Source organism: Carassius carassius, chromosome 31, assembly GCF_963082965.1.
Source record: "Carassius carassius chromosome 31, fCarCar2.1, whole genome shotgun sequence".
NCBI lineage: Eukaryota > Metazoa > Chordata > Actinopteri > Cypriniformes > Cyprinidae > Carassius > Carassius carassius.
In genome coordinates this window covers 3,048,490-3,072,746 of record NC_081785.1, presented here as the reverse complement: position 1 = coordinate 3,072,746, position 24,257 = coordinate 3,048,490, and the positions used below count along the sequence as shown (strand labels likewise).

The 24,257-nt window shown below is 35.1% G+C and overlaps 1 protein-coding gene across 4 annotated transcripts in view; it reads right to left on the bottom strand.

Annotated features, from left to right (window-relative positions):
• LOC132111334 (neuronal PAS domain-containing protein 3-like) overlaps positions 1-24,257 on the bottom strand; it is a 285,327-nt gene that overhangs the window by 32,538 nt on the left and 228,532 nt on the right. For all 4 annotated transcript variants that reach the window (XM_059518543.1, XM_059518544.1, XM_059518545.1 and 1 more), the window contains one exon: positions 11,055-11,232. In XM_059518543.1, coding sequence (XP_059374526.1) covers positions 11,055-11,232 — 178 coding nt within the window. The remainder of the gene's footprint in view (positions 1-11,054; positions 11,233-24,257) is intronic.

Here is a 24,257-nt window from a genome sequence, read left to right as displayed (position 1 = left end):
CATGTAATTTTGAACTGTAATTATGTATGCATATAATGGTTCTGTTCTGTATCCCGAGGGGGTTTGTCTTGCTGCTCTCCCTGCTCTGTCCAAACATGGCTGCATGGACAGGCGTGTTAAGTGTTGCCCAGAACATAACCATACTGCCAACACTAACTGTATGCAATATCAATGTAATAAATATACTTGAAAAAAGTGGTCTTGATTGAAACCGAGGCCAAATAAAAAAAAATATATATATAATCTGTGAACTGCATTCTATTCTATTCTATTCTATTCTATTCTATTCTATTCTATTCTATTCTAGAACATCTAAGCCCAAAACTTACATGGGTTTAATTGCCCGTGTGGACATTATAGAGACCAGTAGCTGTATGTCTAATCTTTTTTTTTATATACATATAAAAATTAAATAAAAGAATGTAAATAAAAACCTGCAATTCAAACCTGAAATTTATTACATTATTAGATTTACTGTGACAGTAGATAATATAGAGATATTATCCAGTCTTATTTTAGTATTTTATAGTTTTTGATAATATTTTTAATTTCTGAATTAGTTTTTATTTTTATATTTTCTGTTTTCGCTTTAATTTTAGGTAAAGTTTTTACCTAAAAACTTTTTTATTAGTTCTTTTTAACTATGTCTATATAGTTTTCATTATGTTTAGTTTTTAGTTTTAGTTTATTTAAAAACATATATATTTTTTAAATCATTATCAATATATATACAAAAATTAAAAAAAAATCTAAAGATCCAAAAATTATTTAATAAATTTCATAGTAAAAAAGTGAAGTGAAGTGAAGTGAAGTGACATTCAGCCAAGTATGGTGACCCATACTCAGAATTTGTGCTCTGCATTTAACCCATCCGAAATGCACACACACAGAGCAGTGAACACACACACACACACTGTGAGCACACACCCGGAGCAGTGGGCAGCCATTTATGCTGCGGCGCCCGGGGAGCAGTTGGGGGTTCGATGCCTTGCTCAAGGGCACCTAAGTCGTGGTATTGAAGGTGGAGAGAGAACTGTACATGCACTCCCCCCACCCACAATTCCTGCCGGCCCGGGACTCGAACTCACAACCTTTCAAATGGGAGTCACATTAAAGTTAATTTAATGTAATGTAAAAGCCATTTACATTAAATTACAGCCATTTACAGCCAAGACTGTTTATTAAATCGCATATAATTGTCTATTAAGTATCATAGTCTTACTATTATTTATTCTCAGCAGTGGATAATGAATATAAATATTTACATTATTTTTCATTTTTGCATTATTCATTAATGATATAACAACAACTGTAACACACACTGGACAGAGCTAAACACACCATCTCCTTTTGCTCATCTTCACAGCGGCTACGGCAAAAAAACTTTGTGATTGGAGACCACCACTGGAAAAAGCATGCCACAAATCTCTGAATCTGTGTCCCAGTCATGCCTCATGTAATAGACGCTACTGGAAAACAAATAAACACGTTTTACTCACAACAGCACTGCTGCAACACTCCGTTAGTATTTACAGCTGAGATGAGGAGACAACCTGAGTGTCTGATTTGGCCTGATTTGGTCTATATATAAGACGACGAAACATCACAGCAGACACCGATGTTTGTTTTAATTAAATGCACTCCTTCGCTGACAGAAACGCAGATGGACAAAAGAATCGGATTTACATTCTTAATCAAAACGAGCTGTGCAGCAGAATAAACAGATCTGATGCTTCATGGGAAAACAGGCTCTGTTTGTTGTTGTGGCCGTGCTTTAATTGTCAGGAAACGCATCTATAGTATAGCTGAACTCCTGAAACTTATCCCTCCTCTTTGGGTTCATAAGTCTGTGTATCTGCAGACGTCTGGTTCAGAAAGCTGCTCTGTTTGGATGGAGGCCAGACGGGATGTTCTGGCCGGACAGTAATAATCATGTCAGCATAAGATCTCTGAGCTCCTGTGGCTTTTAACATTTGTTAGCTCTAGACAGATCAGTCATGAGCAACTTCAGTTAAACCCTAGGAACTTCACTGCTGTTTACTGTCTACATAGGCAGCTTTTACTTGAGGAAATGCAACTGATTAGAAAAGCTTTTCATGGGCAGCAACTCAAATCATGTGAAGTGCATGAGAGGGTTAACTAAAGCCACAAACACACTCTGTTCAGATATGCAGATGTGACTTCCACGGTACATACTTCAAGTGCATTACTGTGTTACTTGTTTATTTGTTTATATATCATAGCTAATACTTTTACATCAAGGTTCCATATATTACCATTAGCTGATGCAACAGATAACATGATCTATCATGAACTAACAGAGGTTAAAGTTGTTAAAATAACAGTAATGCATTACCAAAACCTGAATATTTTTATATTTATAAATTTAAATTTATATTATAAATTAAGTATTTTATGCTCACCATAGGTGAAAGTGTCACATGATCACATGATCCTTCAGAAATCATTTTAATACACTGATTTGATGCTCAAGAAGAAACATTTATTATTTTAGTATTATTATTATTATTATCATCATCAATGTTATATTTTCATAATATTTTGATATTTGGAAAATAACGTAATGAACCCAAATTTTCTAAAGTAGTGTACATTAATAATTTTTTTTTACAATTCAGTTGTTTATTGTTCATCATAATTAATGCATAAACTATGATAGTTATTATATTAAAACTTGTAGCAAAGTGTTATGAGTAATTTAATACATATAAAAACATGTAGCTTTTGAGATGTTTATAAAAAGTATTTTTTATTTAGTTTTTTTACACGTGATTACAGGAGATAGATTATATATGGTTCTCTGTTCTAGTGTAACACACAAACACACACACACACACACACACACACACACACACACACACACACACACACACACACACACACACACACACACCACTCTATTGCCTCTCAGAAGGGTGAAGTATTGGGGCTCAGAAAGTGAGATGAATTGAAGAAATGTCAGATGGGTTCAAACGTGACCCCACTGGCTGGGTCAGCCTGAATAAAATCAATATGTTTGAGCCGCAGACCTCAGGAACTTCAGATTTCAATTAGAACTCCTCCAATAGTTTTAGTCATGTGATCACTCCTGACCCCACTGATATCCCATTTTCCCAGAACACAGGTGCTTGTGTGACTACGTGGACTACATGTTAACAGGTCTGGGATCATTTGTTTGCAAAAATGCCACTAGGTTTGATATCGCAATGCAACGATATTCATATACAAAACTTATGTTTCTAAAAACTAAAAGAATCAAAATAGGGCATACTAAACACACATAAACAAAAATCTAAACTACATGAGTATCTAAAACTATGTGTGAAAGCGATGGGAAACACACCATTTGACAGGTTTGTAAGGCTAATGTGTGCCGTCTGTGAGTGCTAATGCCATTATTTGTATTCTGACCAAGTGCTAACTGCTTGTGTGACCCCAACTCTTCTCAAGGACACTTCTCGATATGTGCCAAACACCTATGATGGGGTGGGATTCACCTGAGAGGATTGTGGGTAATGCAGACCACAGAATCCCCTAATGACACAGACAGTGGACAGCAGCCGGTGAGGTCAGCGACCTTGGCTAGATGCCTCTGCTGTCCTTAGAGCCCTGCGGCTGAATGAAACTCAATACATTTCCTAGCAAAAAGACAGCGTGAAAAATAATCATCATAGTGACACTAAGCTATGGTATCTTAAGAGTACAAATAAATTAACGCTACAGGATAGTGCAATAAATATATTGAAAATAAATAAAACATTTAAGTTTAAATATAAAATAAAAACATAAAAATAAAGTTGGAATGTATCGACAATCCCTGCCAATTATAATTTTTTTAAAATTTAATTTAATTTCATTAATTAATTTGACTGAAGGTGGAAGGTTGACAAACTTAATTTTCAAGGGTGCCCTATTTTAATGTTTTCCTAATATATACACAGGAGCAAACTAAAGCTGAGCATTTTGATGCCATTTTGAGAGAGCTCATGCTTTCACATACGATCTGCTAATATCTCACAGACTTTTAAACAGTATTACAAGTATAAAACAATTTTAAACAGTAAACATTTGAAATGTAAACGAACATTAATCAAATTAAAGCTGAAGGTGTAAATGTAAAATAATACAAATGTAAAACTAATAATAATAATAATACAGTTTTATGGCCTGCAGAAAATATTTTGTGTTGTAAATGGTCCCAATTAAACACCACTGGCAGGTGTGACAAAAAGTGAAGCACATGATCACATGATCTAATTTTAAAACAAGTATTATCTGACAGGGTTTCAGTGTGAATATGTGCATGTGTGTTTGTGTACAGAAGAGTGTGTGTATGCATGTGAATGTGTGTGTGTGTTTGTGTTGTGCTGGAGGTTTTCCTCTGGTCTGACAGTGGTAGAATCAGAGGCCTTGTGAAAAAGAGCTCTATTTGCATTTCAAATGTCACCTGCAGCAGCAGACACCTGTTAAAGGCTAGAGGAGAATCCACACAAATCAAAGGTCTGACCCTGTGGGAGAGTCCGGATCACCCTGCCCATGGGCGACTGCTGCTCTGGACGCCCTGAGACACCCGACCATCCCTGCGCTGGGACCGAACGCTCCTCACACAATGTTCTCAGTCCATCATCCTCATATGCAGTACTGCCAAAGGTTAATTATTTTCTCTTTATTTATAGTACCTTGCTCTTATTATCAATGTTTAATGCCACATCTCTTGATGTATGTCAGCATACATCATACTGGGCTTCATGTGTCTATTATAACTGAAGTGAAATCAAAATAATGTTTTGTTTATTTAAATGCCAAATAAAATAAATGTAAATATATATTAAATAATTCACATTTGGATATGAATTTAAAATACGTTCATATACATCAGTTAAGCTGTATTTGATTTTTTTATTATTAATTCTATATTAATATAGTTATATAGAAATATACACATTATGCCAAAACATTTCTTAAAATAACAGTAATGCACAGCCATTTATTGCATATATTGATCACTACTTTTAGTGTTAGTATAGTGACACTATTAACAAACTACACTACTATCTTTAGTAGCTGAGCTGCTTTTACAATAATTTCAGCAATTTACAGTAATAATCTTTCTTTTGATTAAAATGAATCATTTAGATGAACTAGATCAACAGAACAGAATCACTGATTCAAAGGATTCAATCGTCAATTAATCATGACAAAATTCTCTGCGCTTGTTGAAATCATTTAAATATATATGTTTATTACTATTATTTACAGTTAATGAATAAGTTAAAGGTGCAATAGGTGATTGTCTTCAGAAACATTTTTTGTTATGCTGGTTGAAAGTCTCTTCACATCCCAATAGCAATCATTAAGTAAAGTGGTCTAAATGTATTTATCTGTTTTTATATATTCTGTGGAAGCCATAGGACCAAGAAATGTATGTCCAATCAAAAAGCTCAGTTCGAGCGTTTTAAATAGCTTTCCTACCCGCCTGTCATCGTTTGTATATCTCTGCGCACCCTGTTCGCGCAGACAGAACACGTCATCAGCGCATTCACACACGTTGTGCAGACAGAGCTAGAATGGCAGACAAACATTAACAACCCGGTCTTACTTCCTGCTATTGTAGTACTTTTAAAGTTTTCTCGATGGTTAATGACACATGATGTAGCCCAGCGGTTCCCAATTCCGGTCCTTGCGCACACATTTTACATGTCTTGTTAGTTAACACACCCGATTCAAATGACCAACTCATTAGAGAAGTGAGCTACATGCATGAACTGTGTTCCAATCTATATGATCCCTACACTGTGTTCATGGCTCCCTACTCCCTAAGTAGGGGTTTATTTCACTACGGAACATAGGCTGAAATTAGGAATACTGTAGTAATGATGTCTCTGGTATTCTGGTCTTTGAGCATAAATGCGTTCAGGGGGCGTTGCTTTGGACAACGACTGCAAGGATGGCGGGACATTTGCTTTCAGTGCTATCAGAAAAATATTAGCATTTTCCAAGATCTCCAACTGCACCTTTAACTATGTTGGCTCTAAAAACTGTAGTTTAACTACTTGAAATTATTAGCATTTTGTATCTTGGTAAACTACATATTTATAGCAGCTTCTCCAACACTACTACTACTACAAAAACAATACTAATAATTATCAAAATAAGTAAAAAATTAGAACATGAAGACTTTATGAAATGCAGTGAAGATTACACACCTTCAAATGAAAAGATTTCTCCTTATTTAGCCATTAGACGAACATTTAATGCTGAATGAAAAAACGACTGAATAGCTTAAAGGAACTGTAACTAAAAGCAGTGTGGTCAGTGATGTGCTCTCTGCGCCAGAGCTGATTGACCAATGTCGCAGGCACACGCGCCTGTTTCCAAAATAATTTCATTGCAAATGAAGCTTGAATCGTTTTCTTTTGTTAATGCACAAATGAGGGACTGCTTTTCATGCTCATCAAAAGCCTCTTGTTGACAAACAGCAGGATTACGATCTTCAAGAAAAAACTGCTGTGTTTACTGCTTTATTGCCAGCGTGTAATGCCCTTGAGAAGAGAGAGAGAGAGAGAGAGAGAGAGAGAGAGAGAGAGAGAGAGAGAGAGAGATGGAATGGAGCCAGTGATGAGGGGAAAACACGCTCTCCCCTCCACACTGCCAGATATTTAAAATAGGCTGTTGATAACACAATTTACTCTGCAGGTTGAACGGATGAAAAAGTGACATCATATGCAGAAAGAGGAGGAAATAATGAGTGTAGAGGCAGGACACACACACATATGAGGGAGGTGACAGGAGGTGAAATGCTAGATGCCACCTTAAATACTGCTCAGCATGGTGTTCATTCAGAGAGAAAGAAAAATAGAGAACAAGAGGGACATTTTGTGTCCCAAGGAGGACTATAATACCTGGAGAAAGATAACTATTAGCATACCCATTCATCTTAATAACAGCAGTGTGGCTGGCACACAGATGTGGCGCTAAAGCAAGCACAAAGGTAAATATAGAAGTCAGGAAGCAGAAAGAATTGTCATTGGCAAAATATTTACAATAATATAACAAATTGTTTGCAACAACAACAAAAAATGTTAATTAAAAAAATATTTTTGTCTCTAGATGTAGTTGCTATGTCAAAATCAGCAGAGGTGAATTGTCCCAAGACGTAGTCTCCAAGTCTTGGAGAGATTTTTCACAGTTTTTGTAATTCATGCCAAAGAGAATCATCTTAGCTATTAAAATAATGTTACACTACAAGCAAATATAGGGCTGCACGATTATTCGAAATTAAATCGCAAAGGTGACAAATTGCGATAAGGCAGAAGCTTTCCTCCCACCTCATATTACTTCCATCACGAAGATAGTTTTGCAAGAAAAACTTTTTTTACTTGCATATATTATTATTTTTTTTTTAACCACGACCATGTCCCTTAAGGGGCTCCATACAATGCAAAAAAATGTAAGCAACAAATTTATACTAGCAAGCAATGTAGATGGCGACTAGGTAGACATCATGCTGTCCAACTTTTAAAAACACTTTTATCCTTATAAATAAAATCCCCCACAATCTTTTTGTACAGTATGTGTTCCAGGCCTCATAATTTATAAATGAAACTCTGGTGTTAGAAGACAGACCCTGGTGCCCTTTTTCTGATTGTAAAGCACATCTTTAATGATTCTGTGTGTACACGAATAAATCTCAACAACAGAACATCCCTCTAACCATTAAAGACCCTCTCACTCACTCTCACCAAGAATATTAACACTTAAACACAGACACACACAAACACACACACACACACACACACACTCAAATGCCTCGAGTCTGCCAGTATGAAATTTCTTCCTGGTTAGAAAAAAAAGGGAAAGAAAAAAAAAAAACGCCACGAAAAGGACAAAACCACAAATGTGGAACTTCAATTAATTTAAAGCTCCAATCAGCAAAGATTAAATCCTTGGCAGATCTAATTACTGAAGCTCTCAGAAGACCCAGGCCGACCAGCCAATCTCCCTCAAGTTTGAACAGCTTGATGAACTCGGGGACTGATGGATATCAAGTCATTTTGTTTCATTTATAAATGGATTTTCCCCTAATACTTAAATTATCATCGGTACAACACAATGAAAATGGGAACATTTGGAAGGCAAAGTCTATGAAGGCAAAGAGCCCTGAAAAGAATTCCAATGCGGAATGTCACCTCTTTTCATCCTTGCTATATAATTCGTCTAATTAAATTCGGGAGCAGGGTAAGCCTGTGTTACAGTGCTGCCGTCACACGGCCCGCCCCTCGAGAGTTCAGGGCCGAGCGGAAGACACTCATCAGGCATATCATGCCACACATGCCATTAGCGTGCAAACACACACACACACACACACACACACACACACACACACACACACACACACACACACACACACACACACACACACACACACACACACAGAGACACAGACACACACACACACACGCACACACACACACACACACACACGCACACGCACACACACACACACACAGACACAGACACACACAGACACACACAGACACACACAGACACACACACACACTTTTGGCAGCCTCAGGTGCACTCACAGTGTCTGAGCATCATATTGACAGCTTGGTGCAACGTATCTATAACAAAGACCTCAGAAAGCAAAATGGCTTTGGGTATAAATAAATCAACAGACAAGCGAAAAAATAAATAACTAAATAAAGAACTCACAAAATAAATAATACAGCCTGAATTTGGAGCTTCAAGATCATTGAATGAAAGCATAACTCAAAGCAACGGTGTCTTAGATGAATTGGAAAAGTTTATTTTTATATTTAAACTGAAATTATGCATCTAATGTTTATTTTAAAAACTATGATTTACAGTAATGTAGAAAAATAACTGACAAATCACAGAATCCAGAAATTAAAGTAGAGGTCTTTGGGGAAAAAATACACATTTTAGGGCTAAAGAGGTTGGTGTGGAAGGGTTCATATGATGCAATTTAAATTTTTTCTTTCCCTTTGGAGTGTGCATAAAAAAGATCTGTAAAGTTGCAAAAACTAAAGTCTCAAAACCAAAGAGATATTTAAAAAAAATAAAAAGTTAAGAGGCTACCACTCCTACCTAAAACACCTTGTTCTAACACGCCCCCACATGTCTACGTCACGATGTGGGAAGATTTGCATAACGCCGCCCAAATGTTCACGCAAAGAAAGGCGGTATAACTTTTATTCTTGCTGATGCCACGGCTGTCATGTCGTGGAGATGCTGTGTGTTTCGTTATGAAAGCAAAGCTACTTTGTTTGGTCTTCCACAAGAGGACACAAGTCAAAATCAGTGGCTAAGTTGTATTTACACACTGTTCTGGAACAGTTCAACCCAAATATACAGATGTCTGCAGCACTATTTGTGGAGGACAAGGACTGTTTCCTGAGAGAGTAGCCTACAATGCCAGTGTCAGTTTCTATAAAGTGGGCCAATTCCAACTTTGCAAGGACAGTCTGGCACTTCTGACTGCTTATAAGTTACTGCTTATAAGACAGCTTATAAGTACATTTTTTATATTTAAAGAATTATTCAAACCTGAGGTTTGAGCAGTGTAGAGTATAGTGCATGTTTGTTGTTTCTCAGATCACAAATGCAGACATGGTTTTATGTTTTTGCAGCGTGATACGCAACGTGTAAAAATACATTATAAGTCATTGTAAACAGTAATTATGTCCCCACTGGATGCAACAAATGACTTTTTTTTTAATGGGTTTTATTGGTTTTGTCTCATCATGCTTGGAGACAGTATCACTGTGTTAAGGGGCATAACATTTCCGTCACATGCTTGAGGTAAACGGCCAATCACAATGCACTGGATAGCTGTCCAGTCAGTGTACACCTCGCTTTTCAGAATGATGAACTTTGTAAAAGTCGACGTGTTTCAGAAAGGCGGGGCATAGAGGAGTAACTATAATGTACATTATGCGGAAAATCATGTTTTTTAAACCTTAAACTACATAAACACATTGTATTACACCAAATACACAAAATAATGTTATTTTTAGCAACGTCATATGACCACTTCAACAGTCGGTAATAAGCCAATGACAAGGACTCCGACGTGAAGCAGAATTATTCATCATCGAGTGAATCAGAATGAAGTACTCCAGAATCAACTATTAAAATAAAATACAATACAATAATAAAATAAAAAAGGGTCCAAATAAAATTAGATAAAAATAAAGTAATTAAATAATACTAAATAAAATAAAATAAATAATAATGTTTTTAAAATATTAACTAAACTTAACTAAAAACAAAACTAAACTGATATAAATATGTAAATAACCAGTCTTAAGTCGTTGGGGTATATTTGTAGCAATAGCCAAAAAAACATTGTTTGGGTCAAAATTATCGATTTTTCTTTTATGCCCAAAATCATTAGGATATTAAGTAAAGATCATGTTCCGTGAAGTTATTATGTAAATTTCCTACTGTAAATATATCAAAATAAATTTTTCATTAGTAATATGTATTGCTAAGAACTTCATTTGGACAACTTTAAAGGTGATTTTCTCAATATTTTGATTTTTTTGCATCCTCAGATTCCAGATTTTCAAATAGTGTTATCTCTGCCAAATATTGTCCGATCCCAATAAATCATACATCAATGGAAATCTTATTTATTCAGATTTCAGGTGATGTACAAATCTCAATTTCTAAAAATGTACCCTTAAGACTGGTTTTGTGGTCAAAGGTCACATTTAAGCATTTAAGGACTCAGATGTAAAGTGGATTTGTTCACCACTGAGTATACCAGAATTAAGTACTTAAAAAATATATAAATAACAAATAAAAAATAAAATACAATAAAACAAAACAAATAAAATAATCTTAAATGAAAATATTAGAATAATAAAATAACCAAATAACATTCAAATATAAAAAATAATGTTTTTAAAACAGTAATAAACAATCAAATTAAACATCTAAAAGGGCCAAAACAGCAACCTGTTCTAAGCTGACCAACAAGGCTGCTCATAGTCTCATGATCTTACCTGGCTCAGGTGTCTCAGAGTGAGAGGAAGAGGAGGCAGAGCTGGCCCCGTCCTCGGCCCCGCCGCCCTGAGACAGCAGCCCTCGGCCCGGCGGAAGCTTCATGCCCAGCTGCTCGGCCATCTCCACATGATCGCCCGGATGAACGTAGTCAAACACACTGCTGCCCGTCAGCTCTACCTGCAGCAGCACACACAACAGCCAGAGACACACATTAGTCCAAAAGAACATGAAACAGTGCTGTTATTGTCAGCTAAAACGAAAAATTTAACTACTAAATTCAAATAAATAATGCTAAAATAAAACAAAGTATATATATTAGATGAAAAGCTTAAGGTTAAACTTTTATACAGAAATTTGAAATTATACTAAGATTATAATTATAATTAAATACAACAACTAAAATAAATAAATGAATAAATGAATAAACACCTAATGAATAAAAAAGACATAAGAACATAAAATTACTCAAAACTAAAATTTTAAAAATACAAATTAAAGCCAATACATATACATACATATATACACACATATATATATATATATATATATATATATATATATATATATATATATATATATATATATATATATATATATATATATATATATATTCTACCAGTTGAGCTACAACAACAGCTATCACATAATATACTTCTCAACTGATAGTTATTTCATATACTATCAAAGAGCTAAAAATGTCATGAAATTTTAATTCATATATGATCTGTTTAGCATTATATAAAGTTTTTTTCATGATTTATTCATGAAGGTTAGTATGAAGTATTACCCGGCTCTCTTTTATAGTGAGCTTAATGTGCTTTTCTGTTACTGTAGCCCAGCTAAAAGTCCTTGTGCTCTTTTTTATTTTGACTTCAATCCTCTCTCCAGAGGTTTCCTCTGCCTCTTCCCAGCTCTCTGAGACACAACTTTCTGCTCTTTAGGGGAGAGACAGCTCATCCAAATAATCAAATAATTAGCATATGCTTGTCTAACCTTTAAACACGCTCATTCAATAAGCAGAGGGAAGGGGCGGATTTACTGTTGCTAACTGTGGATGACAAGAAAAAACAACAACAGGCAGTTAAAGTAGCTGTGGCGCTGTGGTGTACATGCCATTGTTATGTTTTGAGTAACGCTGCTTTGTGCTGTTCTGTGATCAGGTTCACGTCTACAGGGACCCGCGGATTACATGAGAATAATCCCTTTAATGTCCTTTCCCTCAAAGCAATTTAGTGCTTCACAAATTATTATCCCAAGCAGAAACAATGAATAAAGAGACGGGCTGCTGACAGAGACATGGGCTTGGGTAATTTTGGCACAATGCTAGAACTGTAAAACAGAATAATGCGTCAGATTTAAGATATTAAAGATATTAATGCCAGATTTAAGATATTAATGACTTGACTTGACAAATTCAGACTTAAAAATAAAGGTTCTTCCATGAAGAACCTCTAACATCCATAGAAACTTTCAATTCCACAAAAGGTTCTATATAAAAAGATTCTTTAGATATATAAAAATTTTGCTTTTAATAACTGGTTCTTTCATAGCACAGATGCAAAAAACAAAAACACAATTTTGGAACCTTTGTTTTTAAAAGAAAGTGGTATAAAAATAAAATAATATGATAAAACAATCAAGCTAGTGGAATTGACTTACAGTATGCTGCAGTTTGCATGTATACATACAGACATACTGAATGCATGTATATGAACCTCTACAGTTTAAATAGAATATTTTACTGACAGCTGTCTGTCTGTTTCTCCAGCTCTCTTTGTCTCTTTCTTACTGTTTGGCCTCTTACACTAGAAACCCAACAGCACATCTGATTGTTTTGCCCATGGGCATCAAAAAGCTGCAGGCACAATACTAAGACTTTCTGGATCATTCTCTGGAAGACTGACATTCCGCCTATATCCAGTAGACCAAAGAATTGAGGATTCTTTTTGAAGAACTAAAGAGATGGGGATAATGTTTTCAATAGGCTTACAGACAACTGGAGCCCAATCCCAACAAAAAGAAGAAACAACCCATTCACATAAAAAAAGAAAATCAAATCTGTTTAAACTTGAGAGTCCAGCAGCACCACAGATTAGGTCAGTGGTGTCCAAACTTGGTTCTGAAGGGCCAGTGTCCTGCAGAGTAAACACACCTGAAGCAGCTAATCAAGGTCTTACTAAGCATACTAGAAACTTCCAGGCATTCATTTTCTACAACATGATAATAATAATAATAATAATAATAATAATAATAATAATAATAAATCTAATATTTGAGTGTTCTTTTTGTTAAAAATAAATATAAAATAAAATATATATGATGTATATTGAATATACTAAATTTAATGATGGTAAATAAACACATTTATTCTCTGCAAATGTAAAATATATATATATATTGCAAACATTGAATTAAGTGATGGTAAATACACACACACACACACACACACACACACACACACACACACACTCAAAATCATATTTATTTTCTACAGTAAAAAAATGCTGCATATATTGAATTAAATTATGGTAAATACAAAAATTTCACATGCATTTTCTACAATGTGTTCAACAACAACAAAAAAACACTAATAATATTTGAAAAAATATTTATTATAATAAATTTAATATAAATTTATTAGCAGCAGTAGCAGTGCATATCAATTATCGCAAAATGATTAAACATCAGCTAATAAATAATTAGCAATATGACTACGAATGCATATTAATAAAGTAAATAATGTCAATTTGATTTTCATTTAGACTTTAAAGTACAATAAAATAAAATAAAATAGATGACAGCCTCCCAGCAAGTGAGCACATTACAATAAAGGCTTAAAAAAAACTATTTCCATACAAAGATGAAATGTAACGCTATCTCTCTTTCAAGTGCCAGCGTGGACAAGCCTTTGTGTCCATTATAATTCACGCACACAGCCCGGCGACTATTTTAATAGTATTAGAATGAGGCCACTTTTCAGCTCAAGTGGCTGCACAAAGCACTCATCCTTCCTTAATCTCTGTGATGCAAAGACGAGCGAACAATGAGAAAATAATATTGGCTCTAATATTCATTGTGTGGTGGCCGATGCAGTAAAGTGATGTCTGTAACAAGAGAGCAGCAGATTATGCTTTGTGATTGCAGAAAGGACACTTGGATTACAGAAGGAGGTTTTGCATTGTAAATGAAGCACGGCTCGCTGGAGTGCGCCATGGACAGAGCCCACCAGCAACATGCTTATTTTGTAGAAGGTCACTCAATAAGAGCACCCCCACCCCCTTTTCTGGCTTATTAAGACTGACTGGCACACATTTATGAAAACACCTGATTTTACAAACATGAAGTGAGAGAGAGGAAATGGAGAAGAAAGAAAAAAATAACCCTGACGTTATGCTTGAGTTTCAGAAGTAAGCCCTTAATTAGCAAGATTTCAGAAATGTCAGCTATCACCTATTAACGGTTCTGCTCTATCAAAGTGATAATACCCAGCTGTCATATTTCATCACATGATGAGTGAAATGATATATATCTTATAATATAATATTTTATATTTTATAATATAATATTTTATAATATTATATTTTATTTTATACAATATTTTCATTTCAGAATCCCAAATAAATATAACTATATTTTACTTTGGTTATAAATCAATGAATATTATATTTTATAAAATATTTTTGTTTCAAAATTAATAAAACCAATCATTAAACTAAACTAAACTATAGCCTGTGATGCTTTCCTAAACTGTTTTAAAAGAAAATATTAAGTATGATGTCTTGAATTTCAATAACACAGAATCAAACTGATAAATGAGGTTCATCTGGCTGCAAAAAATTCAATCCTTCTGTTTAACAAGCTGCTCTGGAAGCACTGACCCCGCCCCCTTCTACACGAGCCCCGCCCCTTTCTCATTCCTGTGTCTCTGCATAAAAGCAAGCATTAGTTTCCTGTATTTACTCCAGCCCTGTCTCATGTCCCGCTCTGTGAAGCTGGAGAAGCATGTCAAGTGTCACTGAACCCCTCCAAACGGCAATAGGAAGCTGCCAGCTCTCGTCTCTCACATTATGACACAATTACTCGCTGGCATTAAACACACGCCACCACGGCTCTCACCTCACGCTCCCTGCCAGTTAACCTGTTTGGAGACCAGGAACATTTTGGCCCCGTCCATGCATGCAAATGCACAATCATGACTCAATGCTGAGATAAAATAGCTGTTGCAAGTGCTGATGTTTGAAAGCAAAGATCTGATAGTTGTAATTGACTATCAAGCTTCTGTAAAAAAAAAAAAATAAAAATAAAAAAGCACACACACACAAACACACTTGTATGCACACACTGCCATAGATTCTTTTGAAGCTAATATAAAGTGCAACTTACTGATTTTTTTTTTGTTTTAATATGGGAAAAGTGTCTGAAAAAAACCATTAAAAATTGTTTAAATATTTATTGTAACATAATGATCATGAAAAGTAAAATAAATAAAAATTACTGTAAATAAAAAAAACTAAACAAAAAAAAAACTGCCTGTGTGTATTTAATCATAATTTTACAGTTTTTTTCTGTATAATACAAGCAGTGCCACTATTAAAAACCTAAACATGGGAAAGACAGAAACTTTTAAATCCTCAGGGACAGAAAAACACATTAAACACTTTTGAGGGGAGGGAGAAATTCCTTTCAGTTCCTTAAAATGTCAGTGACAGTATTAATCAAATAAACTGATGTTGGCTGGAGGGTCCAGAATTAATTAACGCATTTAACGCAAATGTGCTAAATGGAACATTATACGTTACTTAGCATGTAATTACTCTTTTAATAAATGATTAATGTTCTATACCCATCAATTCATAACGCTTGTGAATCATACAGCAATTCGGCGAGAGCTTGTCTGGACGCTGAGAGAGAGCGTGTGAGGTTCAAATCATTGGTCCTTCTGTTTTTGTTCCAGCTGGGAACTAAAAGTCCCAGTTAAATTAGTCAAAACCTGCCACACGGATAGCCAAGGGTTAGAATCAAAAGAAAAAAATAAATAAATACAGAGCTGAATAAGAGAAACTATGAACTACAATATTTTTTATTTTTACAATAAATAAAAAAATAAATAAAATGGGGAAAAACAGAGTAATTTGTAGTATTAGTAAGATACGAGTGAAACATCAGTAACACCAACGCACACACACACACACACACACACACACACACACACACACACACACACACACACACACACACACACAATAAAAATTACATATAATTATTTGATATATATATAATATATTAATTTTTGAAAACTTTTGACAATTATTTCTTTAATACTACATAATACTCATATGTTTAAAAATAAATCTACAACTTATATACCATTTTATGCATTTATAAAAAATATGATATATAACTTTAAGCTGTAAAATATAGTCACTGTCGAAAATGTAGGTATTGTACTTCATAAATCAATATTGTGAATATATTTATAAATGTATAATGCAAATCTACATACAAAATATACTGTAAAATATATTTATTGTGGAAAAAGTACGTGTTACGCTTCATAACAATTCAATATTATGTAAAATACACATGAATTTCAAGAAATTTTGAATATCTTGTCATAGTATTCATTACATTGACCACAGGGCACCTTGCTTTCTAACTATCAGCATCAGCCATGAAAAAGCCATATCGCTGGAACACAAGCACAGACTTCACTATAAATGATGATTGACACGACTATGATTAACCTCTGCTTTTCACACGGTCTCATTCATTAGGGTTCCTGGTAAATCATCTGATTACGGAGCATATAAACTAATAATAGGGCTCCTCCAAAAGCGCCGCCATTGTTGTATAGTGGACATGAGAGAGGAGAGATATCGCTGGAAAAACAAAAGCCAGCAGTGGCTTAAAGGAAGGACATAATTAAGGGCCAATCGGAGTTGTCTTGTGTGAGCAGAGACCCAGGGGAGCACCTTTCTACCTCTCTGACCTTGGAAAATGGGAGTCCTTGGCTGAGCCGGTGACCCCGTGATCTCCACTCACATCCAATCTCCCTCACCAGCACGAGAGGCGACCTGCCTAATGCAAATCCCATCTCCCCCGTGAGTCGCGAATAAACTGCAGCCTAATTAAATATTTTTTTTAACGATGTGAGTAATTTTTGCTAAGGGGTGGATTCAGGGCTAAAATTTAATATGGAGATCACAAAAGATGTTCCTAGCGTTGATTCTGTAAATTAATGACTGCCTTATAATAAAAGCATACTGCCAAGAATATGAATAAAGACAGCTTATTCATCTGAGCAAATGCATTTGGGAACAGGCTTCCGGAAAGTTTCCACTTCTGGTACTATCTGAGCTTGGGGAATACTATAAATAATATTTATAATATATCATCATACACATTTAAATATATTTGTATGTCTGTCTGTGTGGGTATATACAGTGGGTATAGAAAAGAAACACTTAAAATAATCACATTTTGTTGCTATGCAGGCTGAAATAAAGATGGACAGTTTTTGTTTTATCCAGGTGTATTCCAATTGAAAGATATAACACCAACACATCAGAAAACATTTTACAAACCAGAATCACTGAAAAATGACTCCTAAAACTCCTAAAACTGACTTGTATCAGGTCTTCTCAATGGCACACAAAGCCATTTGACTTCAACTGTGATCAGCTTAGCTCATTTTGATCAGCTCAGCATGAAAAGAGCTTTCCTGGAGCATTTCAGTCTTTGGTAGTGCAACTGAAGCAAACAATCAACTGTGGGTGACAAGGCACTGTCAAAACATCTCCGGGATAAAGTTGTGGACAGCCACAAGTTAGGAGATGGATACAAAAAATGTCAAGGGCTTTATCAATGCTTATATATAAAAATATATAATTTACAGTATATATTTCAATTTGTGTGTGTGTGTGTATATATCTATACTGTGTGTATATATATATATATATATATATATATATATATATATATATATTTTTTTTTTTTTTTTATAATTACATTTTATTTGTATATATTAAAATTTTTGCCAAAGGGTGGATTTAATATTTAATTCAAAATGAGAACACAAAAGATGTTCCCGGGGTTGATTCTATAAATGAATGACTATCTGCCTTATAATAAAAGCCAACAATATGATTGAAGAAAGCTTACTTCAACACAACACATGCTTTTGGGAAAAGCCAAGCTCTAGGCGTCCGAGTAATATTTGTCAGCCAAACGAGGAGGTTTTCTAATTTCACAAATCAAACAGACACACTGTATGTTTGTGAGATGGCGGCGGGTACTCACTTTCCCTCAGTGTGGCTCTGCTCTCTTCAGATGTGGTGGCGGGTTAAGCCATCGTCCCGTTCTATTAACTGCGGGACCTTTCTGCGGTCCATTCGAGTGTTACACCGCTCAGATTACAGTAACCTTTAACTGCTCGCTGACAGACAGATGGAGGACGGGTAGTCCATCTCTCACTTTTTTTTCTATCCACCTTTAATACCACGTGTGTCACTTCCACACAAAACTGTAATCTTCCTCCCTCCCGACACAAGCCTGTCACTTCAGGAAAAATAGAGGGCATCAGTAGCCATGGGCCATGTGTATTCTCAGCACTGATACATGGCACTTTACCTCAGGCTATCCATATGAACCATTACAGGTGGCTCTCAGTGGGCCATCCGTCAATATTCCAATCAGTCTTTGGATCAGTACCAATTAATAGCAGCAGCATCAAATGACGACAAGCTCTTTCCATCAAAACAAGCACACATGAAACGGTAATACGGATATGATTGATAAAAAGGATGGTGTTTGATTAATTCCTTGGATGGTTATAGATAAAAGCTAATGCACACAACAAAAGTTTATATATCCAGTTTATATACTGAGTAAACACCAAAACTTTTTTATGCAGCACTGTTTATCAATTCAGTGCATTATGAAATTGGCTATATAATGCATACACTGTAAAAAAAATTTAAGGCAGTACAAAAAAAAACAAACTTGGTACTAATTTCCCTAAGCTTCTTCTAGTTACTCAACTTTTGTAAAAAACAGTTATACTGACTGAAATTAAATTGTCAGTCCTACAAATTTTTTTAATTGGGTTAAATTAATTTTTTAATTCTTTAGATTGTTAATTTTGTGGAGAGGTGCAACTGTTTTTTAACAAACCTTTTTAAGTTGAGCCAATTCAACATTTTTGGTATGTAGAACTCAATGTGTGAAGTTGAATAAACAAAAAAATACTATTGGAAATTGGTAGTAAGTAACAATATGTTACGACTGGAAGTCAAAAACTGAAAACAGTGAGTCAATGTTAACAAAGTATTTATTCATGTTGAAGGCATATTGTGTAATTGTAATTTGCAACACTGCAAATTGAAATACTGCAATACAGTAAAACAGTTTTACAAAAAACTGCCAATGAACATATGAGGAACACAAACTTTCCAAATTTAAAGGACCATCCATCTACAAAGCAATGACTCACCATATCTACGACACTAAAAACATTAATAATGCTTTATAATACACCTTATAGGAGTTGCATGCATTGCATACAATTTTATAAGAATTATTTAATGTTTTAAATCTATACAATGATTGTTGATAGATGTATTATGAAACAAACACATTCCATGCATCATGCTTGTGCTAAAATGCATTATACTCATTTAAGGTTGAAATGCACTGGGAATTTTGCAGCATAACTGTGGTCACAATTATTTTGAAAATGTTTAATGGATTACAATGTAATTATTTAACAGGCTTTATAGAAAGTGTTACATACGGTATTATCAATAACACAAACATATTTTGCCTAAAAATGTAATATGCCTAATGCAACAACATGCAATTGTTTTGTGTGCATCAGGTTTTATCTACATTGGGAAGATTAGTAAAACCTAAACTTAAACAAAGTTTTGTGGCTTTTAGTTCCTATTTGTTAGCAATGAAGTCATCTAAATGCTATTACAGTCTGAAAAAATTAACTTTTTGCACACTTTAGCATTTAAAATCGACAGTTTTTTAATTTACAGACTTACACACATTAATGACTTATTCAGCATTGAATATTTGTGGCCAATCAAATGCTGTCTAGAATGAGAATGTTCCACCCTTTAATACTGTAGTAGCAAATCATGTTCATGCTAGTAATGTAAACTAAAGCTCATTTGATATTTATAAAATAAGGGACAAGCCTTTTGATATTCAATTCCATAAATTCAAGTTTATTTGTATAGCGCTTTTTACGATACAAATCACTGCAAAGCAACTTTACAGAAAATTAAGTTTCTACAATATTTAGTAGTAGATTATCGGTGGTGACTGTCAGTTTATGTGCATATGACAGGAATTTGACATGATATGTCTTAAAACAAAAAAATGCATTTAGTGTTGTGTGGGGGTTAGGTTTAGAGGTTAAGTTCAATGTAAAACAAAAGAAGTCAATGGAAGGTCCCCATTTAGACAACAACAAATGTGCATGTGTGTGGTGTTTGCGTTTGTGTTTCAGAGCAGTGATATGAAATTCATAGGCAACATGTCTCTCGTACCAGAGACAATAACTTTAACAATTAACTTGGAAGGACAAAAAGGGTAAAAATCTCCCTGCGCTCTTTTCTGTGGCGCTCCTGATTTTTATCGAGCTCACAAAGCTCCCTTAGATCATCTTAATCCACTGTGGCAAAGTAGCTGAATATGAGATTCAGATTGTCTTAGAAATTCTGTGCAACCAATCAGCTTCTGACATTGCTTTTCCCTTCAACCTTCAGAACTTGTGACAGCAAAGACCAAATGCCAAATCACAAAGGAGTGCAAAATCGCCAAATCCAGCGAGTCTACGTCTGAAGCCGATGAACAGAGATCGCACTTCAGAACAACTTCACATCCAAATATTTTATCAATCGCAAAATTATCTATCTATCTATCTATCTATCTATCTATCTATCTATCTATCTGTCTATCTGTCTGTCTGTCTGTCTGTCTGTCTGTCTGTCTATCTATCTATTTAAAGTGAATAATTTTAACAAAATATGAGAGATCATACTAAATGCATGTTATTTTTTATTTAGTATTGTCCCGAGTAAGATATTGTACATAAAAGATGTTTACATTTAGTCCACAACACAAAAAAATTCCTGAAATTATTAAAATTACCCCATTTAAAAGTTTGGGAACCCTTGGTTCTTAATACTGTGTGCTGTTACCTGGATGATCCACGACTGTCTTTCTGTTTTGTGATGGTTGTGCATGATTCCCTTGTTTGTTCTGAACAGTTAAACTGAGAACTGTTCTTCAGAAAAATATTTTCCAGCATCTTTGCATATTTGAACCCTTTCCAGCAGTAACTGTATGATTCTGAGATACATCTTTTCACACTGAGGACAATTGAGGGACTCAAACACAACTATTAAAATTTTTTAAAACGTTCACTGATACACCAGAAGGAAACAAGATGCTTTAAGAGCTGGGAGGTGAAAACGTTTCGATGAAGATGGCCAAATTTTTCTTATTTTGTTGAAATACATGTTTTTTCCATTTAGTTCTGCCCTCTGTAAGCAACAGAAGATACTTGTATGTTTCCCAGAACACAAATTAAGTACAATTTACGTTTATCTTAAAATTTTTCCTAAAAGCTCTAAATGCATCTTGTTTCCTTCTGGAGCATCAGTGAAGGTTTGAAACGTTTTTAATAGTTGTGTTTACGTCCCTCAATTGTCCTCAGTGTAAAAAAAATGGATCTCAAAATCATACAGTCACTGTTGGAAAGTATGTGAATATGCGAAAGAAGCTGGAAAACTGAAGAATCTGCAGGACCTGAGGGATTTTTCTGAGGAAAAAGTTTTCAGTTTAACTGTTCAGAACAAACAAGGCACTCGTGCACAACCAAATAAATTTTGCACAGTAAAAAGTTAAAACGTTGAAACTGGATAGTGATAATACCTATTTTGGAACAAAAAGTGGATATCGAGATTACAGATAAAAATTACTCTGTCATTTTATTCTTTTTTTTTTTCATTTGAAAACAGCTGACATCTCAAAAAGTCTATAAACATATACATATATAATGGCTTTCACCGGTGTAATCTGAAGTCATAATAATTAATTAACTAATTCATTATTATTATTATTATTTTAGTTTAATTGTATTATATATTTAACATACATTTTGATATTTAATGTAAAATCTGGTTATTATATTAAATAACAATATGACAATGTATCTTAAAATTTCATCTTGGGAAAAAAATTCCAACAAAACAATCCAACAAATAACAAATCCTCATGAATTGTGTCAGAAGAACAGTTACGCGCCTACACACCACCTCCACGAGAGGATTGTGGTCAAATATTTGCTGACAAGAGAGAAAAAAAAGAGAGAAAGATGGAACAATGACTCCCATTCCAGTCTCTGTCTTACCTCTGTCTGTTTCGCCTCCCTTGGCCCGCCGTATAGAGACCTGTTACAGATCACTGGCCACTTTGAAAATCAAGAAAATGAAAATCAACTCAGAGAAGAAATCTGCGGAGGCAATAACCCCTCCACCCCCCAGTCACATCCCAGTGCCTCTCCATAAAGGGGAAGTGTCATAGCTGTAGGTGGCAATCTAAGACCTTAGCCCTCCTTTCTCTCTGTCCTCAAGACGGGCATTACCACTGCGATTGTCCGTACTGCTGGCCAAACCAAATTAAATAACCCGCTAAATAAAACACAGAAATTGGCTCTATTAAATGTGGCCGTGTCAATGCTGTTCTCTACCACAACCTCCAACTCTCTATTCTTTTATCGGAATCACTTAACCGTCAATCCTCTGTGCATCTGAATAAAACTCGAAACATTGGCGCAAATCAATAAACTCTCATTTTCTTGTAACAGTTTCATATTAATCGGGAGCAAAGCGGGGGTCTGGCCAGCTGGGCGGCTCTGGATCAGTCAGATGAAGATAGGAAACACCAGGGGGCTGCTGTGATCCCTTAATGAAAACCTCCCTATAAACCCTCTTTCCCTCCATCCGCCCCATTCTGATGAGTTTTCATGCTGATCAAATACAAGAAGAAACGGCCTTTTGTAGCTCTGGTCAATTTTCCCTCCATGGTCCTGATAAATCCAGACATTGCACAATCACAAGCCATAAATCTGTGTCTGTTCCCCACTGCGCTGAATGGATGAATTATTGAACAGGAGCTGGAGAGAAAGACGTACATACATACACACAAACACGTCCGCAGGTACATTCGAGAATAGGATTCATACAATCCTGCTCCTGATCATCTGATGAGCTTGAGGGTGATGTCTGCTTTTGATGTGGACAGGTGAAACTGTTTGATGCCTGCTGCTGTATCAGGCTTTGAATTATGGCGTTCGACTTCCTGAAGAGTGTAAACAATGTTTGAGTCGAGGGATCAGGGTTCGGCTGTTTAGCATGGGACCGTTAGCCCTGTTGGTAGACATTGTAACTGCATGACGTGGAGCCACAAAACAGCTGTTCTCTATTTTTTTTTCTTCAGTTAAATTCCTGAATTTAAATTGAGGATGCATAATAGAGGTAGAACTAAAAAAATTAAAGAATAATATATATATATATATATATATATATATATATATATATATATATATACACACAGTACAGACCAAATGTTTGGACACACCTTCTCGTTCAAAGAGTTTTCTTTATTTTCATGAAAATTGTAGATTCACACTGAAGGCATCAAAACTATGAATTAACACATGTGGAATTATATATGGAATTATATACATGAAAATATGTCATATTCTAGGTTCTTCAAAGTAGCCACCTTTTGCTTTGATTACTGCTTTGCACACTCTTGGCATTCTCTTGATGAGCTTCAAGAGGTAGTTACCTGAAATGGTCTTCCAACAGTCTTGAAGGAGTTCCCCGAGAGATGCTTAGCACTTGTTGGCCCTTTTGCCTTCTGTCTGCGGTCCAGCTCACCCCAAACCATCTCGATTGGGTTTAGGTCCGGTGACTGTGGAGGCCAGGTCATCTGGCGCAGCACCCTATCACTCTCCTTCTTGGTCAAATAGCCCTTGATGCCTTCAGTGTGACTCTACAATTTTCATAGTCATGAAAATAAAGAAAACTCTTTGAATGAGAAGGTGTGTCCAAACTTTTGGTCTGTACTGTATATATATATATATATATATATATATATATATATATATATATATATATATA